This window comes from Cervus elaphus, chromosome 32 (genome assembly GCF_910594005.1).
Source record: "Cervus elaphus chromosome 32, mCerEla1.1, whole genome shotgun sequence".
Taxonomy (NCBI): domain Eukaryota; kingdom Metazoa; phylum Chordata; class Mammalia; order Artiodactyla; family Cervidae; genus Cervus; species Cervus elaphus.
In genome coordinates, this window is record NC_057846.1 from 32940398 (window position 1) to 32962679 (window position 22282).

At 36.1% G+C, this 22282-nt stretch overlaps 1 protein-coding gene across 1 annotated transcript in view; it reads left to right on the plus strand.

Moving 5' to 3' along the window:
* Positions 1 to 22282, plus strand: part of TNKS (tankyrase) — a 155972-nt gene that overhangs the window by 111673 nt on the left and 22017 nt on the right. The window contains exons 12-20 of the mRNA XM_043893900.1: positions 6838 to 7009; positions 8148 to 8227; positions 10054 to 10199; positions 11999 to 12164; positions 13452 to 13671; positions 13973 to 14082; positions 17990 to 18178; positions 19814 to 20051; positions 21098 to 21180. Of these exons, the coding sequence (XP_043749835.1) occupies positions 6838 to 7009; positions 8148 to 8227; positions 10054 to 10199; positions 11999 to 12164; positions 13452 to 13671; positions 13973 to 14082; positions 17990 to 18178; positions 19814 to 20051; positions 21098 to 21180 (1404 nt within the window). The remainder of the gene's footprint in view (positions 1 to 6837; positions 7010 to 8147; positions 8228 to 10053; positions 10200 to 11998; positions 12165 to 13451; positions 13672 to 13972; positions 14083 to 17989; positions 18179 to 19813; positions 20052 to 21097; positions 21181 to 22282) is intronic.

Genomic DNA, 22282 nt, shown 5'->3' on the forward strand with positions numbered 1-22282 from the left:
GTCTTTCTAAACTTATATATGTATTTCCCTTCTATCTAAATTTTATATAAGATATATGTGTATAATCACTTTCTAATTTGTTTTGATCCGCTAGTTCACCATTGAAATGTAAAATGATAACGATAGTGTGCTGGATACTGTGAGAAATACCAGTTTGGAAGTTAATGCAATTACCAAACTTGAAGCTAATCCTGAATCAGTTTAGTGGCATCAGTAGTGAAGAAGGAAGAGAATGACAAAAGCCATTTGTAAAATACTAAGCTGTATTACTTGGAAGTGAATTGGGTGCTTGAATAGACTTAGAAAATGGTGGTACAATTAAGGAAGCAAGAAAACTATGTGTTGGCAGTGATTTTTGTACTTGGAGTTAATATGATAGGAGGAATAGAAGGACATTAAATAAAACTAGTAGTTGGAAACATAGCACTGGAGTATGATAGAGAGTTCAGGATTAGAAATATGTATTGGGAAGCCCTTGACATAATGATCACACACTGTGGGAATGAGGAAGGTTTCGGGTAGAGAATGTGGAGAGATGAACTGAGAGTCAGGGGAAAGAACCTTTGACGATTGCTCATCTTTGTGGAACAATAGTGGGAAGAGGGGGTTTCCCAGGTGGCATAGTGGTAAAGAATCCGCCTGCCACTGCAGGAGACAAAAAAGATGCAGGTTTGATCCCTGCTCGGGAAGATCCCTAAAAAAGGAAATGGCAACCCACTGTTGTATTCTCATCTAAAAAAATTGCATGGACAGAGGAGCCTGGTGAGCTACAGTACATGGGATCACAAAGAGTTGGACAGGACTAAGCATGCACACACACACACACACAGCTTTTAAAGGAGGTATTCCAAAGATATAGAGGTAGAAAATTGTATTAGTTAGGGTTTTACACTCAAAGTGGGTAATCTGGGGAATATTTAATAAATTATATTCAAAGGTGTGGGCAGGGTTTAGGAAATCCACAGGAATGAGGTAGTACCAGCGGCATGTGGGAGCTATCATCATCCCTGGGCCTGAAGGGGCACAGAAAGGGGGAGGTAGCTAGAGAATACCACCTGACAGCATCTGAGCCTTTGATAAAGGGTAGATCTCATCCATATTCCTCATTCTGCTCCTTCCCACCAGTCCCCTCCTCATGACCACCCCCTGGCCAAATACAACAAAAAGTTAAAGACAAAAAAGCCATTGCTGTCATCTATACAAGTGATTTTCCCAGGACACAAAGGCAGGCTCAAGGATGATATTATGGGTCCAGAAAGGCAAGCAGGCAGTATTCAGCAAAAGGACAGAAAACGAAGGACTAGTAAGGAAATGATGGTTATAAGAAAAGGGGGTTATTAACCAACTTATTTGAGAAGTCCTCTTTTATAGGAGTAAACTTATGTATCTTAAAAAAATATTATGTCTACCTACTCCCTGCTTTACAAGATTACTGTGAACCCTAAAATAAGACAGACATAAAGATTTTATCTTTCTTTATTATTGTTAATCTGTTCTGACATTCTGCCTTCTATTGCTACTGCTTTGTCTGCTATCATTATTAAGTAGAACCTGAGCCCCAGTTGCATATGGTATTGTTCGTACCTAGAAACAAAAGGTTTAATTCAGTTCTTTTTTTCATACTTGAAAGCACTACTGTTTTGTCATTAGTGAGCATCTGTTAAATGTGTGGAACATGAAATTTTTTTGATGTTCATGTCTCAATTTGACAGATTTATTTATACTATATGTAAAAAGAAATTGTGTCAATAGTAATTAGTGTTTAGTGGGCTTATTTCTCACATTGAGAGTGATCAAGAATCTTTGCTCTCTTTAGAGAAATATGTTAGCTTATTATAAGGATTTTATTAATTCTCTTTCAGAGGTGGGTTGATAAGCAGATTCTGTCAGCGCAAAAGTGTTAAAAGTGCTTTTATTTTTTTTTTAAGTGCTTTTAAAAATGTACATCCCAAGCAGCTTTTATAGTTCAAATAATATCTGAGGTTTGATCATATCAGAATAAAGTCCCAAGGGGCCAGTGTCTCAAAGACATTTTGGTTACCATTCAGTTAGATCTACTGAATATAGATTAGGCAGAAGTAGAAATCTGGCTTATTACTTCTGTGAGATAACCACAGAGTTAATCCCAAAGAAATGATCTGCAGGAGTTATAGCTAAAATTCACAAAAGACAGAACAATGAATTTGTAAATAACTGTTAGTTTCCTTAGCTGCTGTTCTCTCTGTATATGTCCCTCTCTTTCTGAGATTGCATGAGTTTCTTTTCTCTGCCAGTCTTTGTTCATCTGCTTCATTCTTCTTTTTATGGACTGTATTTTTCTGTTGTGCTTCTCTGTGGCCTGAATATGATCTTCACAGCCCGCCCTTTATACGCGTTTGGCTTAGAAATATACCACCTGCAGCTGCCATCTCTCCCATGTCTGAGAGGTGAGAAAGGGAGCGTAAACAAGACTTCAGTTTGTTTAGCACAGCCATGGCATTGGCACCTCGAGTCTGATCAGCTATGCTCTGCAGCTTATTTCTCTGACAGTTGGGCATGTGGGCAGTGTGAGTACCCCTTTAAGAAAGCAAAGGAAATATGTACCATTAGAATATATCTCTTTTCAGAAAACCTGATTGCTTCTTTTAAAATTCCATGTGGATGTTGAGGTTTACAAATGATAATACTCAAGTGTAGCTAGTAAACATTAATCTAGTTTCATGTTCCTCAGATTATATTAAAATTTAACTTCCTAGAAAAATTCTATACTTTGTGATGGATTCATAACACATTAAAGGATTAAAAACCTCTGAGAGTAAAATATTGATCACCGTAGCAGAACTCTCACTAAGAATTAAATTGGTAGTCATTTTGTTTACTTCATTCCTCATAGGAGATGCTTTGACCTGTGTACATCCTACCATGGATAACAGTGGCCTGTAATAATCTGTAAAAACTTAAATTATACTTTTACTGCATGATAAAGTGAGTCAGTTATTTTCAGTATTGAACAATTCTGTCAACACAGGCATTTAACTTTTTTTTCCTCCAGATTTCTGGGGAAAGAAGAATACATGGCTTTTGGTTAGAGAATGTTTCAGTAGTCTGTGTTCATTATACAGAACAGTATATCGAAAACTGTATTCTTTATCATCAGAATTTACTAATTTGTCATTCTTTTGAGCCATCCATTTACCAACCATTTTCAAACCCCCAGTATACAAGGCATTGCACTTATTACTATGAGGTATATAGGAAGTCTGAATTTGATAAAGCTTCTTGTCTTAAGGCACTTAAAATCTAAAAATAGTCTCAACTAATACAGTCTACTTGAATATCTATTATCAGATTGGAAAGGACAGATAGATTGTTATTCAGAGGAGAGACCAATTACTTCTGTTAGTGGTGGCAGACTGGGGAGAGAATGGGGAAATTTCATGAATAAAACAGAATTTTCACTAGGAATGTCCAGGAATTAGATCTATAGAAATAGTAGTAAATGTAGTTGGCATTTGCTCAGAATACATTTTAAATAATGACTCAATCAGGAAAGCAAAGGAGTTTGTTAGTCACAAGTTATGATTAGTTAGTTCAGTAGATAGAATAATAGGTAGGTAGTTCAAGGGGAATTAAGGAAAATCTGAAAAGACATATTGGAGCAAGGTCTTAGTAGTCTCAATTGGAGAGTTTTGAATTTGTTCTTACAATACTTGGAGAGCCATTGGAAATTTTTGAATAGGCAGATGGCACGAGCAAATCCTGCTTCAAGAAGATAAACTTCCTAGGGAACTACTTTCTCTTAGAAAACCAATTACAGAAATGTAGACTCAAGATGTATCTATGACAGTTGGCATAATCCTTTATCAATATTCAACAAAATTAATTTAAGACTTTTATTAAAAAAAAGGATGGTACAGAGTTAATGTTTCTTTAAAAAAAAAAAGTGGGAGTGTTAGTTGCTCTGTTGTGTCCAACTCTTTGCAACCCCGTGAACTGTAGCCTGCCAGACTCTTCTTCCACAGAATTCTCCAGGCAAGAATGCTGAAGCGGGTTGCCATTCCCTTCTCCAGGGTCTCTTCCCAACCCGGAGATTGAACCCGAGCCTCCTGCATTGCAGGCAGATTCTTTTCTATCAGAGCCAACAGGGAAGCCTAGTGTTTCTTAACTTCAAGCTAAAAAGTTTACAGTATGCCTGCCACCTGTTCCCTAGGTTGTAGTTTCTGTCTGTCAGGACACAGACCTGTTTCAGATTCCTATCTTTGTCCCTCTGTTGTGCATTTTATTTTTACTATTCTTTGCTTTTAATTTCAAAGTGCCCTGATTTGAACAGGAAAAAAAAAAAATAGCTAAAAGAGACCATTTTCAACTCTCAGATTATTTGAAATCAGATTGGGACATCATCACATGTTCATAGTTAATGTAAAATTGTATGAGTTCACATTCCTAAGTACAGAAATATCACAGAATAATTCATGATGAATTACCACGTGAGTGATGTGGACAAAGATAGCTTAAGCTTAGACAAGAGGTGAACTCAACTTCACAGTTAGCTGTTGAGACTAGGCTGTTCACACTGACTAGAATTTGGAGAGAGTCCCCTTACCATTTCCTTATCGTCTACTTACTGGTTTCCAAAACAGTTTGGGGCACTTTTTAGTCATAATTTTATGTCCTATACATTTCCGGCTACATATCTTGCAGTACTCAATCATTCTCTTTAGGAAAATCTTAAAAGCATAGTCTCTGCTTTTAAATAGCTTACAATATATTAAAACATATAGTATCAGGCAGAGAGTCTAATATTGGTACGTGCTTAGTAAATGTAGTTGCATCCCTTCCTTATACTAGTAAGTGGTGAGTGTTGCTCCGTATTTCACTCCATGAGTGCATGCCCCAGAGTAAGAAATGCAAGAAGCGAATCTGCGGTTTTCTGTGTTGCGCCCAGTTCCACCACGCATATTTATAGAGATAACCACTTCTTACACACAGTGTGTTGTTAATGTTTAAAAATACTCTCTGTACTTCATCTGGTGTTTAGTTGATTTGCTCAGACACTGGAAGTGAAACTGGCTGATGTTGGATTTACTGAGAAACTATATCTGTCTCTACCACTGCATTAAGATATCTTCAAGGATAATCTTGACCAAAGGCAAATTTTACCTTTTGCAACGACTTTAGAAACTAACACCTCCAGAAAATAGGGCTTCAGTGTAACCTAATGACAGTGGAGCATAGCAAGCCTATCAGATTGTGATGAAAAAATATCGTAGAAGGGGAGGTGATGGTAAATGACAGATGGTCTTTAATGATGTGTGGAGGGATTCAAGTTTTTGTGAAGGCATTAAAGAGTCCCTAAGTTTCAGCTGAGGAGTAACTTGGTAAGATCTGTATTTTAGACTAGTAGTTCTCAAACCATCTTCCCATGATTTGATGAACTGGATTGAGGATTTCCATCACTGTAATTAAATTGGTGTTTTATGCAAATTCCAGGAAAATGTTAATGATTAGAATGTTCTCAGTTTTAAGTTTTTCTCCTGTGATGAGAACGTAATAGAAATATTAATAGAAAAATTCGAGTTCAGTTTGACCACTTGTGTTTTCCATCAATACATGCTAATAATGACTGTGCTTTTATGTATAAATAGTCATTTTTCTACTGGCAAATATCATATAATTAAATTTGTCAGTATTTCATGGTGAATTTTGTGAAACACTGTTAAGAATTTATTTGAACCCTTGCCTGAAGGGTCACGGCCTTACTTACAACAATGAAAGACTGGAGACAGGAAGACCAATTGTCTTAAATCCTCTGTTATTCTTGTGTTTGGTGGGGGTACACAAGTGTTTTGAATAACCAGCCAGTATGTATTTGAGAACTTACCATGTACCATTAATAGGAGCTTTCTAGACACAGAAAACCTATGCAATACAGTCCATATTTCAGTAACCTTAATTTTACTTGGTAAACAAACATTATCCCAGTGTTCTAATTTCTAAAATAGTGCTGAATTGACATAGGTGTTCAGAAAGGAAGTAATCATCAAGGTTTAAAGTAATCAAGGAAGACTTCTTAGAAAAGGTGAGACTTGCCATGGATCTCGTAATCCAGAAAGGCAGAACGAAGGGCTTCTCTGAGAGAAGCATTGTGTACAATGAATGTGGACTTTGGTCTGACTAGAGTAGTCTTTACTGGGGCATTCCAGAAAACAGGTTATGACTAGTTAGTTTTGATCAAATTATAAACATGATCCCAAAGTTTAACATGTCTTAACAGTCTTAAAAGTAAACATTCTTTCATTATGATTTTTCAAAGTTTTAAAAATGGAACTTCTGAATTTTCAAATCAAGTTTTTGGTTAAATGTGTCTGTAATGCAGTTAGGTCATTCTATTATAATCATTTGCTAAAATTAGAAAAGAAATTAATTACTTTATCGTTGCTTACTTACTCTGTTGTCTTTACATTCTGAGAACAAGTTTGGTAGAACCCATTCATCCAAAATGTGCATCTCTGCTGTGGCAGGCAGCAAACCTCAGACAAGAGTCCCAGCCCTTGGGGACCTGACAGAGACCTCGAGTTGTCAAGGAGAGTGGCAAGGAATGGAGGATGGACAGGAAGACAGTCATTCAGGGAAGAGATGGGTATATCGTAATTTTCAATAAGATGGTCAGAGAAGGGCAGCTAAGAAGATGGTATTTCTTTAGAATCAGTACGCAAGAGCTCGTGAATAGTTTATGAATAGTCTATTGTATTTTCATAAAAGTTGACAATTGATTTTTCTCAAGAATTTATTTACTAGGGTATAAAGGGGAACAAAACAGCTGCTCAGTCCCATGTGCCCCCTTCAATGATTTTTCAGATGAATGCACTGGACACCCTTGGTCAGACCGCTCTGCATAGAGCTGCCCTTGCCGGTCACCTGCAGACATGCCGCCTGCTGCTGAGTTACGGCTCTGATCCCTCTATCATCTCGTTACAAGGCTTCACCGCAGCGCAGATGGGGAACGAGGCCGTGCAGCAGATTCTGAGTGGTAAGTTCACACAGACAGACCTTGCTTTCTGTTCTTCCTCTTCCAGGTCTGTCCACTGATACGCAGACTTTGTGCCCCTTGTTTTAAGAGGCTCTTTGGAATGTTTTCTTGGCCTGAAAATTTTTCCTGCCTTTCTTTGCTTACAGTTTAGCCTGTGGCCCTGCCCATCAACATTCTCCTTTTTGTAATTCTTAAACTTCAAACATTCCAAATTTTTCTCTTCTACTTGTACTAAGAACCATTTAATAGTGAATTTTAGGTTAGTTTCTGCAAGTTGGAACTATAAATCAGGCAAACATATAGCTATTACATCAGAATTTCTCATAATATTATATGTAGTTTTTAGAGGTAATTGATAAAATGAGGAGGAAAGGATTGAATAAATTAAGCAGATTGCTCCAGCAGTGCTTTTAAAATGTCTTCTAAATGAATACAGTTAGAATATATGGCTGCTAGTAAAAGATAAAATTAAATACTGAATCACAAATGAAAATTTTTTTAATTATTTTGATAATTCTTCTTAAAAATTGATTAGTAAGATAAAACATTATATGGGTCGTTAAATGCCTAATTTAGTATGTGCCAGAACTTTTTAGTTTAAGTCTTCATATTTTTTATTGATCAGGAAGGATAAGACAAATAATAGAATTTGGTGGTAAAGTCTTGCCCTTACAAAGGTTTTCTTAAATGAGAATTTTTTTTTTATTTAGAAGACAATATAACTTTTTAAACTAATATTTCTGCAAAAAAATTATATGTCTATAGACCATATACTGGTCATACTTTTCAGTTGTACCTGTATTTACTAATCCAATTCCAGGTTGTCTGTAATGACTCCTGAAAGAATACATCAGTTATATAGAATGTATAGTAAATTATTGGGGTTCTGTTCTGGGCAGTATTTTAAAGGTTTATTTAACAACCCCTGTTAATACCAGGTTTGAGATCCACTCTTAGAAACCAGCACTTTCATCTCACAAGCCTGTAGTTACCAACAGTATACAGTAGTAGTTTAATTGTAAACTCTGACAGCCTTTTTGTTAACATCTTTCTTTCCATTTACCAAATAATTTTCCCTCCTTTGCTACGCTGTGGTTCCTTAAAAACCAGCAGTAATCTTCCCTTGTCTTTTATGCAGAAAGTACACCTATACGCACTTCTGATGTTGACTATCGACTCTTAGAAGCATCTAAAGCCGGAGACTTGGAAACTGTGAAGGTATGTCAATGCTTTAATGTCTTAGGTAGCTCTTTGAAACTTTTGCTTACCAATTCATTTTAAGCTTGTAAGTGAAACAACTCAAATCCAAACAATAAAAGGGATGAACAGAGTGGACTCATAAGGAGAGATCTTTATGAAGAATTTCCTAGTATGTGCTTTTCATTAAATCACTTTTTAGTCACTTTACTTCTGGTTATATGAGTGCTCTTTTTATTTCTTTCCACTTTTTAAAATTGAAGTGTTATTTTGGACCACACTTATAAATTTGCAAGCTAGCGCAAGCCCAGGTAATAGTACAATAAAGTTTGAAACAGTGTTCTTGACCTTTTCCAAGAGGTTCTCACGTTTGCTCTAGGAAATCATCCTTATGATCCTGTAGTTGGGACGTATTTTTTGATTCTACAATTTATGTATTAATGTAGCCACAGACTCACTTGTCATGAAGAGATACAATCTGACCAAATGATGATGGCTCTTTAGGTTATAGAGTCTCTCCCTTATGCCCAGACTTCCTTCTGTTGTGTAAAAAAACTGTACCACCTGAAAAGTCCTGTGTTCACCCTACCAGCCCCTTGTCAGTATATCTATAGGTAACTTCCAGGTTCTGAGTTTTTGTTATAGCAGGTCACTACAGTGGCAGGAGCAACAACCAGACTGTCAAATACCTGGAAAACCCTTGACATCAGACCTTGTAGCCTAGAAAATGTGACTTTTTCTCTGCTTTTTTTTTTTTTAACCTTTTTTACCTTTCTTCTTTTCATTACCTCTCTTCATGTCACTTCCCTAAATTTGGGATAATTAAATAAGTAAGCAATGATTAAATAATTAAATAAGTAAGCAATGGCAGAAAGATCGCAAGATTAAAAATCAGGAAAATGGGGTTTGAGTTTTTATTCTACCCCTTACCACTCTAGGACATAGGATGTCACTTAACCTCTCTGAGCCTTGGTTTATTTATCTGTAAAATGGAGATGATGATTAACTTCTCAAATAGAAAATAATTCTCTCACTGGGAAAAAAATGAAATTCTTTATAAATTATTACTCAGATATTTGTATTATCATCCATCTGTCACCACCAATAATGCAGCCTCTCCAGCCTGACTTTGCTTCCACTGCTTTGTAAGCAGACAGAGTTGAGCTTGTGCTGAGATGATAATGTTCAAAAGGAAAACGAACAGGTGAAGGAGAGGAGATTTGGAGGACACAGCTGAAGGAGATAGAAGGCCAAAAACTAGTATGAGCAGAATCAGCTTGACTTTTAGACCTAAACAAACATCCCCTTGAAGATCAGGTAAAACATTGTTGACTGCTTGGCTCTGCTCTGATGTATCAAAGGGCCAAAGGGATGGCCCAGACAGAATGAATGTAATTTTTCCAGAGCCTTCTTGTTGCCACGTCAAAGCAGACAAGAATTTTGGGTAGTTCTGCAGTCAGCCAAGGTTAATCTTATTTGAGGAAAGAGTGACTAAGAGTGTGCTGGTACAAGCAGACAGGCTCTCACCCGGAAGAAAGCCTTGTAATAATGAAAGGAAGGCACCGTTTGCCTTGGAAATGCCTGCTATATTATGTTTTCTTCTTTTTGATTAGGATTTTGGCCAGGAAATGTTGAAAAAGGTGAAATTGCTGTGCAAACAAGAATATTTGTAAACATTGTAAAGCAAAACATCTTGCTGATTTTAAAACGTCACTTGTATTATCTGATCAAAGAAATATTCATTAGAAAATTACAACTTATCCAAGATGCCTGCAGTATTTTGGTGCAAGATCCTTAAATAAATACTAATGTTCTTTTTGTGTTTCTGGGTGTGTGTGTCAATAAAGCAACTTTGCAGCCCTCAGAATGTGAATTGCAGAGATTTAGAGGGCCGGCATTCCACGCCCTTACACTTCGCGGCAGGCTACAACCGTGTGTCTGTCGTGGAGTACCTCCTCCACCATGGTGCCGATGTCCATGCCAAAGACAAAGGGTATGTGTCAGAATGTCACTGTGTGGAATTCATTTTCTTGATACTTTTTTTTAAAAAAATGAAAAAAATTTTTTTCATGATAGATTTTTTCCTCTTGTTAAAAAAGTTATGTGTGTTTGTTGTTGTTGTTGTTGTTTTAAAGCTTAAAGCATAATGCTTAGAACTTTGTTGTTGTATAGTAGCTAAGTCATGTCCAACTCTGTGCAACCCCATGGACCATAGCCCACCAGGCTCCTCTGTCCGTGGGATTTCCCAGGCAAAAATACTGGAGTGGGTTGCCATTTCCTTCTCCAAAGCATCTTCTCTGGCCCATGGATCAAACCCACATCTCCTGCATTCGCAGGCAGATATGTTTTTACCACTGAGCCACCTGGGAATCCCCCAAAATTAAAACTTTATGAAAATGTATAGAAAGTGAAAAGTCCTTCTCATTCCACTTCCTAGAGATTACAACATCAAAATTTTGTTGTAATTGTCTGGAGTTTGGAAGCACATGTACCAGTGAGTGTGCTGTTGTGGTGGGGCTTGTTTCCAACATAAATGAAGATGTCGTCCCACACAGTCCGCTTTACAGTTTGCCTTTTTTATAACAGTGTATCTTGAATGTCTTTCTATATCAGTACTAAATGGTTCATTTCATCCTTTTAATGCCTATATATAGTATTTTATTGTATTATGTAAATATGTTTATATAGTTTATTGTTCATCCCTCCTTTTGTTACTAAAAATGTATAGTCTCCTCCAAAAAGAAGACATCCATCCCAGAGTCATCCATATTAATAGAAACATAATTTCATTTTTACTAATTCAGATATTCTCTACTTTTGTATTAGCTTATGAAACTATTGCAGTTTATCTAGACAGGGTTTAAAGCAGCCATGGAAGACATTTAGAAAAACACGCTGGAAGTTTTAACTGAAATGAGCTTCCATATCCTGAGTTAATTTCATATCATCTCAAAATATAAATAAGCACCTTCCTGTGCAGTTACATTGCTAAGAAATAAATTGCACAACTTAGACTTCAGTTGGGCTTCCTTGGTTGCCCAGACAGTAAAGAATCTGCCTGCAGTGCAAGAGACAGGGTTTGACCCCTGGGTGGAGAAGATCCCCTGGAGAAGGGAATGGCAACTCACTCTAGTATTCTTGCCTGGAGAATTCCGTGGACAGAAAAGGACTACAGTCCTTGGGATGACAAAGAGTCGGACCTGACTGAGCCACCACCACTTTCACTTTCACTGGATTTCAATTAACCATTTTGCATTTATTTCTCTTTTAAAAGAATCATGTCAGACATGAATATTTAATATTAATCACTATCTCTTTCAAAGTATTACAGTTCGTTAGAGAGGAACCAACATTTGTTTCTGTTGCCCCATTTTAGCACTTAGTATTTTTGGTCTCAAAACATTAAAAACAAAAACAAAGAAACCTGATCTCTAAGCAGAAAGGTACTAACTTGATACCTTGTGTCTGCTATGTACTAAGTGCAACTTAAACTTATCTTTTGAGGCACCCTCCTTTTTTATGGGGACATCTTTTTGTCCTTTTAGAAGGCCAGCTGCCTTGTAATCAGAACTTGAGAGTCGTCACAGAATAGTTTGCACATCTCACTGGAGTTCTTGGTTGATGTCATTATTTTCATTACTGAATACTGACTCTATCTTCAAGATCAGAGAATTATTTTTCTTAAGGGAGTTTTCAGTAATAGTCAAATGCCATAGAGAATTATTTTATTATATGTATCATTTTAATGCACAGGTTTATTGTATGTCTTTAAAATAATTTTCTTTGGTTTAGTGGCTTGGTGCCCCTTCATAATGCTTGTTCATACGGACACTACGAAGTAGCTGAGCTCTTGGTAAGACATGGAGCTTCCGTCAATGTGGCGGACTTATGGAAATTTACCCCTCTACATGAAGCAGCAGCTAAAGGAAAATATGAAATCTGCAAGCTCCTTTTAAAAGTATGTACTTTTAAAAATTATAAAATATAAGGTAATTATATTATTTGGTTAGGATGTAAAATGACATCAAGGTAAATTATTCTGTAATGCAGTGCAGTAAGTGCTGTAGAGACTGCTTTCGTTTTCTGTTCTAGGGGGATGTTTTAAGTGTGATATCATGATACTTTTGTAGCTTTGAGTAGTGGCTGAAGTGTCTTTCTGAACTGATTTGATTATGTTGCGTTCATCACAATTCAACAAGGTAGGTTTTGGAAAGAGTTGAATTAGCTTGCATTACTTATCTGTGACTGACAGAATTAATATCAGAAGACATTTATATAAGAAGAAATGTGTTTTTCCATCAAGTTTAATTTTTTTTTCTTGCTAGCTATTTTTATTATTGTTAACAAACTCGTCTCTAACTATTAAGCATTAATTAAACATTAAAAGATATAAAATTAAAACGTGAAAAATGACTGGACATGTATTTATATCATTTCCTCTCTCTTTTTTTTAAACTAGAGAGAAACTTGTCTTAGTTAAATATAAAATTCTTCTCCTACCACTTTTATGGGATCAGATATGTTCATATGAGTTTTAAGAATAGCACTGTATTTGATACTTATTTTTATTGCCACTGGTTAAGTAAGAAATAACTTCTAGGTCACTGTGAATTCACTGTCTAGGTTGGTTATTCCGAATTTCCCCAGTGGGCCAATAACATCTGTGTCAGGCCTATAAATAAAGATTCTTGACTTTTATTTACTTTATTTCATAAATATAAATGATTAAACTTTTAAAATCAAGTTAATTGTTAATATATTCCTACCTAATTTCACCATAGGTGCTCAGACTTAAAACAGAAATATTTTTAAATTACCAAACTTTCTTTTTACTGATTCCGTTTGGAATTGGGTATTAATACTTTTTCCACCTGTGTCTTCCTTTTTTCATTTCATCAGCACTGAATATCTTTATATATTAATAATTAAGATTTGATTAACATTAATATCCAGGCCATCATTAAAAGAAAAAGCGGTTTCCAAAGACAGCATAGAGTCTGAGACAGTATATGCTACAAAAGTAAAAGACACTTGTTCTCACCATCACAGGTGATCCTGAGGCATGGGGCGTTGATATGTTGCTAAGTAGGAAATTTGCAAGAAAACCAAATATTGCTCTGTTTTTCACAATGCACATAGAGTAGGTATTTTTCTTTGGAGGAGCAAAAGTGCAAGTTAAAAATAAAGAAACAAAACATAACAAAGATGCTACAGAAAACACAAAGACCATTTGGTTATTTTGTAGCATGGAGCAGATCCCACTAAAAAGAACAGAGATGGAAATACACCTTTAGATTTGGTAAAAGAAGGAGACACAGATATTCAGGACTTGCTGAGAGGAGATGCTGCTTTGTTGGATGCTGCCAAGAAGGGCTGCCTGGCAAGAGTGCAAAAGCTCTGTACCCCAGAGAATATCAACTGCAGAGACACCCAGGGCAGAAACTCAACCCCTCTGCACCTGGCAGGTAAGCATCACCAGCAATTGGGCTAGCACTTGCAAGGTTCATGCCCTTTCTTAGATACAGTGCATCAGAAGAGGAAAGAAATGCTGATCAGGAAGAGTGCTGCTGCTCAGTAAAATGCTTCACTGACATGATTTTACATAATTTTTATTATAAATCTTATAAATTTTTTTATTCTTAATCATTCTTAACTAGTTTTTAAAGCAAAAAGTATTAAAAAACCAGTATTTTCTGGTCATTATCATTTATATGCATTTTTTTTTCTTTTAAACTGACATGTTTGCCTTTTTTTTCATTCTAACAGCAGGCTACAATAACCTGGAAGTAGCGGAATATCTTCTAGAGCATGGAGCAGATGTTAATGCCCAAGACAAAGGTGGTTTAATACCTCTTCACAATGCGGCATCCTATGGGGTGAGCATGCTAAAGTCCAGAAAAGTTCTCTGATACTTACTACTTTGTTAAATACATAATACCATGCATGAAGTAACCAACAGATACCTAACCCACAGCATAATTTAGTACAATTTTAATCTTACTATTTAAAGTGTTTCTAGCCTTCTCAGTTAGGTTTAACTGTCTTTTGCCCAAAGACCGTATTTTTTTCAGCTTTTTGGACTCTTCACATTATGTAGTACAATAATAGGTATTTAATGACTGCTCAGCTAATATTTATTGATACAGATAATAAATCTTAACTGTACCTTATGTAGATTTTATAAACTCTAAAAGCCAGCAGGTTACTCTCTAAGCATGGAAATTATGCTTGCTTATGTTTATCATCAGCATCTTAGAAATATTCAAGTAAATGGTTGAGTGATTGCTATATATGGTTTCATACAGTTCAGATGACTAGCTGAAACCCCACCATGAAAGTCGAAATTTATTCTTTCAAAGCCCTGTAACTTTAATCATCAGCTAAAAGAGAGAAAGGGATGTATTCCAACCTTGATATTTGTTGGACCGCCTGCCTGGAAGTCACCAGGGCCCACTCTAAGTCTGATGATTCACGCAGGAAGAATATGAATGCTCCTGTGCTTTCTGCTGAGCCACTTAATCCCTATTTGACTGTAAAAATGCCCCAATGCCAGGATGTATATACCAGGGGTTCTCATAAATGGAGTCATTACCGGTGAGGACGGTTTCTGGATTTGAAGAAACCTGACAGACCATAAGTAAAAAGTAAATCACATGACTTCCGTATTCTTTTACTCTCTCCTTTATGATGAGCATATCCACATCTCTTCATGCCCCCTCTTAGTGACCAGTATTTCAGGGAGATGACATGTCCTGAGTGGAAACACTCTTCAGGAAAGCAACAAACCAGTTTCAGGTTGGACAGATAGGAAAGAAAATATTACTTCCGAGTGTGTGTTTGACCAACTCAAAATCAGTATTAAATAGACACAAATTAATTGACTTCAGTAGTGGATGATGACTGGTATCCTGGGGATAAAATAGTTTTGTGAGAGAGCTGAAATGACATAAAGTTCCTTAAGCTGTTATTTATTGTTCATTATTCTTTGATACATATTTTACCTTTTTCCTCTGAGAGGTCAGTCAGCTCTCTGTGTATCTTTGGGCCTTTTTATATAGAAAGAACTTACCACTTCAGTTTTCCCAAATGGAGAAACAAACACATAGTTTAAGAAGTTTGAATAAAAGTTGAAGGTTTAATGAGAATATATATTAATGGTAATGTGCACTATCCTGCTTTGTTTTTATATTATAATGCCTTATATTATTTTTAATATACATTTATACACTACCATTAATATTTTTGCTTTTCAATAGATATAAGGCATTGATATTTATTTACCACACAGCATGTAGTTTTGTATTTTTTCATAATAGTAAATCAATTTACTGAGTTTTCTTTCTCAACTTTTTCATTTTTTAGTGCTTTCTCTAAAATGTATAATATGACGTTAGGGGAATTGCATGACATTATTGTAAAATTAAATTGCTCTAACTGGAGCCCAAGCACGTTTCTCTTCTCCTTGCTTCTCAACTTGCTAAAATTAAATTAGGGCCTTTGCAGTGTTTTTATGTCACATTTGTCATTTAAAGCATTTTGTGTTGCAGCTGAATTTTGAAACCATATTAAATTGACTCCTGGAAACATTCCAGCAGAGTTCAGTTCCTTTTCTAGACCTTCCAGTTCAATACTTTGCTCAGTCCTGTTCTATAGGACCGAGCTGTAGCTATTTATTGCATTCATCAGCCTTAAATTTCAGTTATAATTTTTGCCCCAGTGATGTGGCTATTTAAAAGACTTAAGAGTTGTGTTTTTAAGACTAAAAAACACTATATTTTTTAGTGTTTTAGTGTATGGTACTATACAAGTACTATATTACATGCATAGTAATATGCTTCCTGTTTTTGCATTTTCAGATGTTTGTCAGCAAATTTAACAAGCATGTAGTTGGTTTCTCCAAGCATGAACTACAGATTTTATATAAAGAAAGTTTAATAATATATACTATATATATAATTAATTTTATCCTCACACACATAATTTTCCTTGGACTGCCTTAATTTTGGAGACCTATACAAATTCACCTACCTCATTATATTATTCCATCAATACAAATGTGTGTGTTAGTTGCTCAGTCATGTCTGACTCTTTGCAACCCCATGGGCTGTAGCCCACCAGGCTCTTCTGTCCATGGCAATTCTCCAGGCAAGAATACTGGAGTGGGTTGCCATGCCCTCCTCCAGGGGATCTTCCCAACTCAGCGATCAAACCCAGGTCCTCCCGCATTGCAGGCAAATTCTTTACTGTCTGAGCCAGTAGAATAAAATTAATCATCAGGAACATAGTTTAAATACCCTGTAACCATACTGGGAAGAAGCTTGAAATTACTCCATGCTTTTGGATTAATTGAATAAAAATAGCTATTCTTTTCAACATATATCCTTTGAATAAGGGAAATAAATTACTGGGGTTTAAGTGATTTTGATAGTACTACAGATGTTACCTCTTTCTATCTTTTGTATTAGAATCAATTTCATAATTATGCCATATCATTCATAATCCCCAGAAGGTCCGAAACATGGTCTGTTTTCAGAAGCCCTGGTCTGATTATGCTCTGTTGCTGTTGTTTTTATATTGTCAGAGCAAGTATGGAAGCTTTCTTAGATGTTTCTGATTTGTATTTGCCTAATAAATTTTCTTGTGTTTTCTGAAATCACTTTTCCTAAAATTAGAAAATATTTGTATTGTATGAAAAAAAATTTAATACTTCCTCAGAAGAAGTACCTATTCCTTTTGAAGTGAGTGTCTTTAAGAGAGCAAAGAAAATATTTTAAGAAATTTTTAAGGAAAATTTGAAGAAGCCTGCCCTAAATCCCAATACTCCTGTCTTTTCTTTCCTCATCTCTATCCATTCTCATGAAAGTCAGCCTCAGATAGGTATTCAGCAAATGTCTGATTGGTGGGCAAGTGCATTAGAGCGAATAAGTGAATAAATAAATGACCCTCCCGTCTGTGCTCTGACCTTTTGTGTCAAACCATTTACAGAACACCATTACTTAGATATTTTACTTTAGAAACCACATACCTCGAGTGAACCTTCCTTAAAGTTTCCTTCCTACTTAAACTTCTGCTACTCAATTTCTGCTAATGCTTCCCTCTACCTTTTTGTAAATCTTCTAGACTACATTAAAAAAACAAAAGACAGTCATCTTTGAATTCTTTTTCCTCTTTCTTCCTCTGTAGTTAATTTGTCTTCCTAAAACCCAATTTTTTTCTTCAAAATTTCTCACATTTAGCTCTTCCTTGTGTCCTTCTCTAGCCCTCACAGTTCAGTCTCTGATCACCGCCTGCCCAGGTTACTAATGTGTGTGCTGCTGCTGACATTTTCTCTACCCCCGAGTCACTTTGGGCATGACAGACTAATTTTTGTAGAATGTTGCTTTGTTACGTTACATTACTTCCCCAAAGGCTGAAGAAAGAAGATTGAGAATCTTTGAGATGAGTGTTTTCATAAACAGATCAGATTGCAGTGGGTTAGAGATTTTAAGATAGGTCTGAATATGCGATAGGGCTGAATAAAAAAAATTTTAAAGCTCCCATGAAGAATTACAGAGTAGCAGAATAAATACAAAATTGATATTTTGGAGGAAGCAAGAAAAGATGAAGTCCAAAATACAGATGGAAGGGTGCGATGAATATTCTTTTTTTATAAAAGAAACTTCTGTGAAGGATGAGAATAGAGATGTAGGGGCAATGAAATGTTAAATAAAAACAAGTGTACCTGAAGGAGCTTTACCAGATAATCTCCTTGTTACCCCTTGGCATCCTTTTGTTTTCCTTCAGCATGTGGACATCGCGGCATTATTGATAAAATACAACACGTGCGTAAATGCAACAGACAAGTGGGCGTTTACTCCTCTTCACGAAGCAGCCCAAAAAGGCAGGACGCAGCTTTGTGCCCTACTCCTAGCGCATGGTGCAGATCCAACTATGAAGAACCAGGAAGGCCAGACCCCTTTAGACCTGGCAACAGTAAGTCCTCACTTCAGAATATTTAGAATTGCTTTCTATAATTCCAGGGATGACAGTAAATTCCAGGGTTTATTAGCAGGTTTGCTTTAGTGGTGCATATTATCCCTTAGGAGAAGAACAAGTTTCCTTCCTTCTGGAAACTTGAGAATTTTTTAAGTTCTCGTTGTTCTTGTTGCTTCAGTTTAAAACTATTAAAACAAGCAGTAAGTTACATTTTTTGACCATACTTGGAGGGAAAACATGAATCATAGGAAAACTTGTGTATAGATTGTATTCTCAAAGAATTACATTTAGTAAGCTATCTTATCACCTTCTACATTTGACACAGTATGCTAGAGCATTTGGTGTTTATGGTAATTTACCTGAGGGGATGAGATGATCAAAGAAAAATGATCTTCTAAGCAGTATATCATTCTTCTGAAAATGGAAAAGTAAACTGATATATTATAGAAATATTTTCAAAATTAAATTTTCAAGATTAAATGTGTTATTTAACTACGGAATTAAACACAGTACAGAAACATCTTTCCTAAACTTTCTGGAAATCAGGGAGTTACTGTATGGTCACGTAATTTAGAATTTTTTAACCAAAAATACTTCTCTAAGCCACATTCTGGTTTATACATCTTATTACTGAGGATTAAACAATTTCAAAACATGTAGCTTAACCAAAACCAAGTGAGTGACTTACTACGATGACTTATAATTTCTCAGAGTTGTGTACATTGCCTGGGCTCAGCTGGGCAGTCCAGCTATTTGTACAACGCCTTTAGCTGGGAGCTCAGCTGAGGCTGCAGCATCCAGGATGGCTTTAAATCCTGCAGTACCTCTCTGTGCGTAGTATCTCAAACTCAGTGATCTAGTCCAAACTTCTTTAGAGCATGGGAGGACGATTTCTAAGAGAAAAAAGTAGAAACCACCAGTCCTTTTAAAGCCTGACTCAAAAGCTTCAGAGCACCACTTCCTTTGCATTCTAATTGTCACAGCAACTCACAAGCAACCCAAATTGAAAGGAAGGGATATAGGTGCCACCTCTTGATGGGAGGAAGGGTACAAGAAAGTGCTCTTTTTTAGAAGAAAGATGTTTTTAACTCTTCATATCTTTGTTAGTTTATATGTCCTTTGAATACATGGGTAATCAGTATGAACAACTGTGTGCATACTTTTCATTTAGTGTTAAAAAATGTGTTTCTGGGAATCAATATAGTTCACATTCTTGGATTCTTTTCACAGTTAACTTTTTTCTGTGTGTGTTGTGGTGAAAACACTCAAGATATACTCTCAGCAAATTTCAAGAATATAGTACAGCATTATTAACTGTCATCACAGGCTGCACGTTAGATCCTCAAAAAATGAAATATTTTGAAAAATACTTTGAAATACCTTGGAAAAAATTTGATACTATTTTTTTTAGTATCGAATTGTTTCTACAGTTCTACCTACTGAAACTACTGGGACTCTTTGGAGCTGTCGATCAGAGAAGGAAAGAAGAAGGAATTGTCAAAAACTAGTAGGGAATAATGGAGCATCCATGAAAGAAAAAGATTCACTCTACATTTGGTCCTTAGTGAGAAACTTATTTTAAGATGTAATATTTTGTGTGTGTGTGTTTTATTTTATCTATTTGTTTTTTAGGCAGATGACATCAGAGCTTTGCTGATAGATGCCATGCCCCCAGAGGCCTTACCTACCTGTTTCAAACCTCAGGCTACTGTCGTGAGTGCCTCTCTGATCTCACCAGCATCCACCCCCTCCTGCCTGTCTGCCGCTAGCAGCATAGACAACCTCACCGGCCCCTTAGCAGAACTGGCAGTAGGAGGAGCATCCAACACCGGGGATGGCGCAGCGGGCGCTGAAAGGAAGGAAGGAGAAGGCAAGTACACCACTGAATGTCTGTTTGGTTTTGGTGTTCTAAATAAACAGATTCCCTTTTTTCTATTGGTAGTTATTGAACACCTCACTTAAAGACATCCTGTGTATGAGTTTTCACGTACACAACAGTTCATAAGAAACATGTCTTCATAATCTCCCACTGTTCGAGGCACCAGAACCAGACAGCTACGGCCCCTGCCCTTATGGATCTTACCCTCTCTTCCCCATGCTCTGCTCTCCAGGTACCTGAAACTTTGCAACACACACTTTATTTTATCAGTTGTTGCTCTGCTGTCTGGATACCTGAAACTTTGCAACACACACTTTATTTCATCAGTTGTTGACTCTACTGAAAAGTGTCCTCATTTGATTTCTCCTATGCTCAACTCACAGCAGGAAAGTCTAAACAAGTGTATTCCTTTCTTTGTATGGCCCTCCTGCCTGTCTGCCATGAGTTTCCCTGCCGTGAATAATACATTTGGAGAACTAAGGGCCAGGGCTTATGCCTTCCTCCAGCTTCCCCAAGAGGGGAAATCTTAGCAATTATATGAAATAAGATGTTTTCTTTAAAAAAAAAAAAATGCATTCGTAGAATAAATTCCTTGACATCTACATTGTTATTACTTATGTATATCCCGATACATCCTATTCCAACTATAGTGTCTTACTGAACTACTGAGTGAGTCTTGTTACTGAAATTATATCAGAAAAATGAAGAGAGATTATGTTAGAAATGAAAACTGAAACAATAGCTGAAAAATTTAGATTTTTTAATTCCACTGTTCAATATTTCACTAAATCATTATGCTTTAAAATATTAATATAAATACTATTGGCAAGATAAACTCTGCTTTTACTTCCCCATAAAATTCAGAGCTAACATGAAGTGTCTGAATTAAATGTATGTAATTTGGATCATTTGATGCTGTGTGAAAGCAGCTACATAACCAAGGGTGTGTCAGAGAGCCATGGCTTTAAATAAATACTGAAACTTCCTTTAGATTGATATACTTCTTTCTGAAAAACTTTAACATGTGTCTGTTTTAGTTGCGGGTCTTGACATGAATATTAGCCAGTTCCTAAAAAGCCTTGGTCTTGAACACCTGCGGGACATCTTTGAAACAGAACAGGTAAGCTCTCATATAATGTCCAGGCTTTTCAGTTAAATACTAGTAGTTATTAATTGCCAGTTATTCTTTCTTTTTTGCTTCTTAATAACTCTTTTAAAACTCAAAACGGATTTCCAAAGAAGCTAGGGAAATCTACTATTTATGCTTCTTTCCAAAATTGTCCAACAGATGGTGAGAGTCTTTAACGTTATGTTGTTGTATCTTTATAAGCAGTCTGGCTCAATATGTTGTGTTACATGTCAAAATGTAGGCCATGAAAGCACCTCAAAAGAATGTTTTCAAAATCTTCCCTCGTCTTGTTCCCAAAAAGTTTATTAGCCTTTTATTCACCTCATTTTATTACTGATGTGACTAGATTCACTTAAAACTAGTAAGAAATTTTTATGGTAACTGATTAGCAAAATTGTCACGAAGTAGTTGTCCATTAAACTAGAAAGCAAAATAATTCCTAGGCAAGTGTACCTATAAAAATTGCTCCTTTATGAAGTTTCCACTATCTAGCTAGAGACTAAAATATGTTGAACCAGAACTGGACCATTTGCTTAAAGACTTAGCCTATTTTCAGATAGATCCGAAATGCCTGTAAAGATCTTAGTATGAAGTCATCATTAGGGTGTTTATGAATTAAGATCCTTCTGTTTATCAGTCTGTTTTTATATGGAATAATGAGTTTTTAACTTATCACTATGTGATTTTATTACCATTAAATATCAAGTAATAAATTCCTGAGTTTGACTTGGGTATTATCAATATACATACAATCTTAGAATGGGAAAAATTTTTTAGAGATCAGTAAGTCTTCTCCCAGGTACAGGAATTACCCTTTTTATATCCATGTGGAACAATATCTTGTTACAATTTGGACAGGTATAATAAAATGCTTCTAATCTAAAATACACCCACATCTGCTCCATGTTTAATCTGTTAATATTCTGTTTATCTTTACCCTGTTTTGCACAGAAATCTCACCCCTTTCTGAATATTAGACGAGCATTAGCATTAGACTAGCATTTCATACAGCCACCTTGCCATATTTCCACAGACCTCTGGCTTAAACAACAGAACTGTATTCCTTCACAGTTCTGGAGGCCTGAAGTTCAAA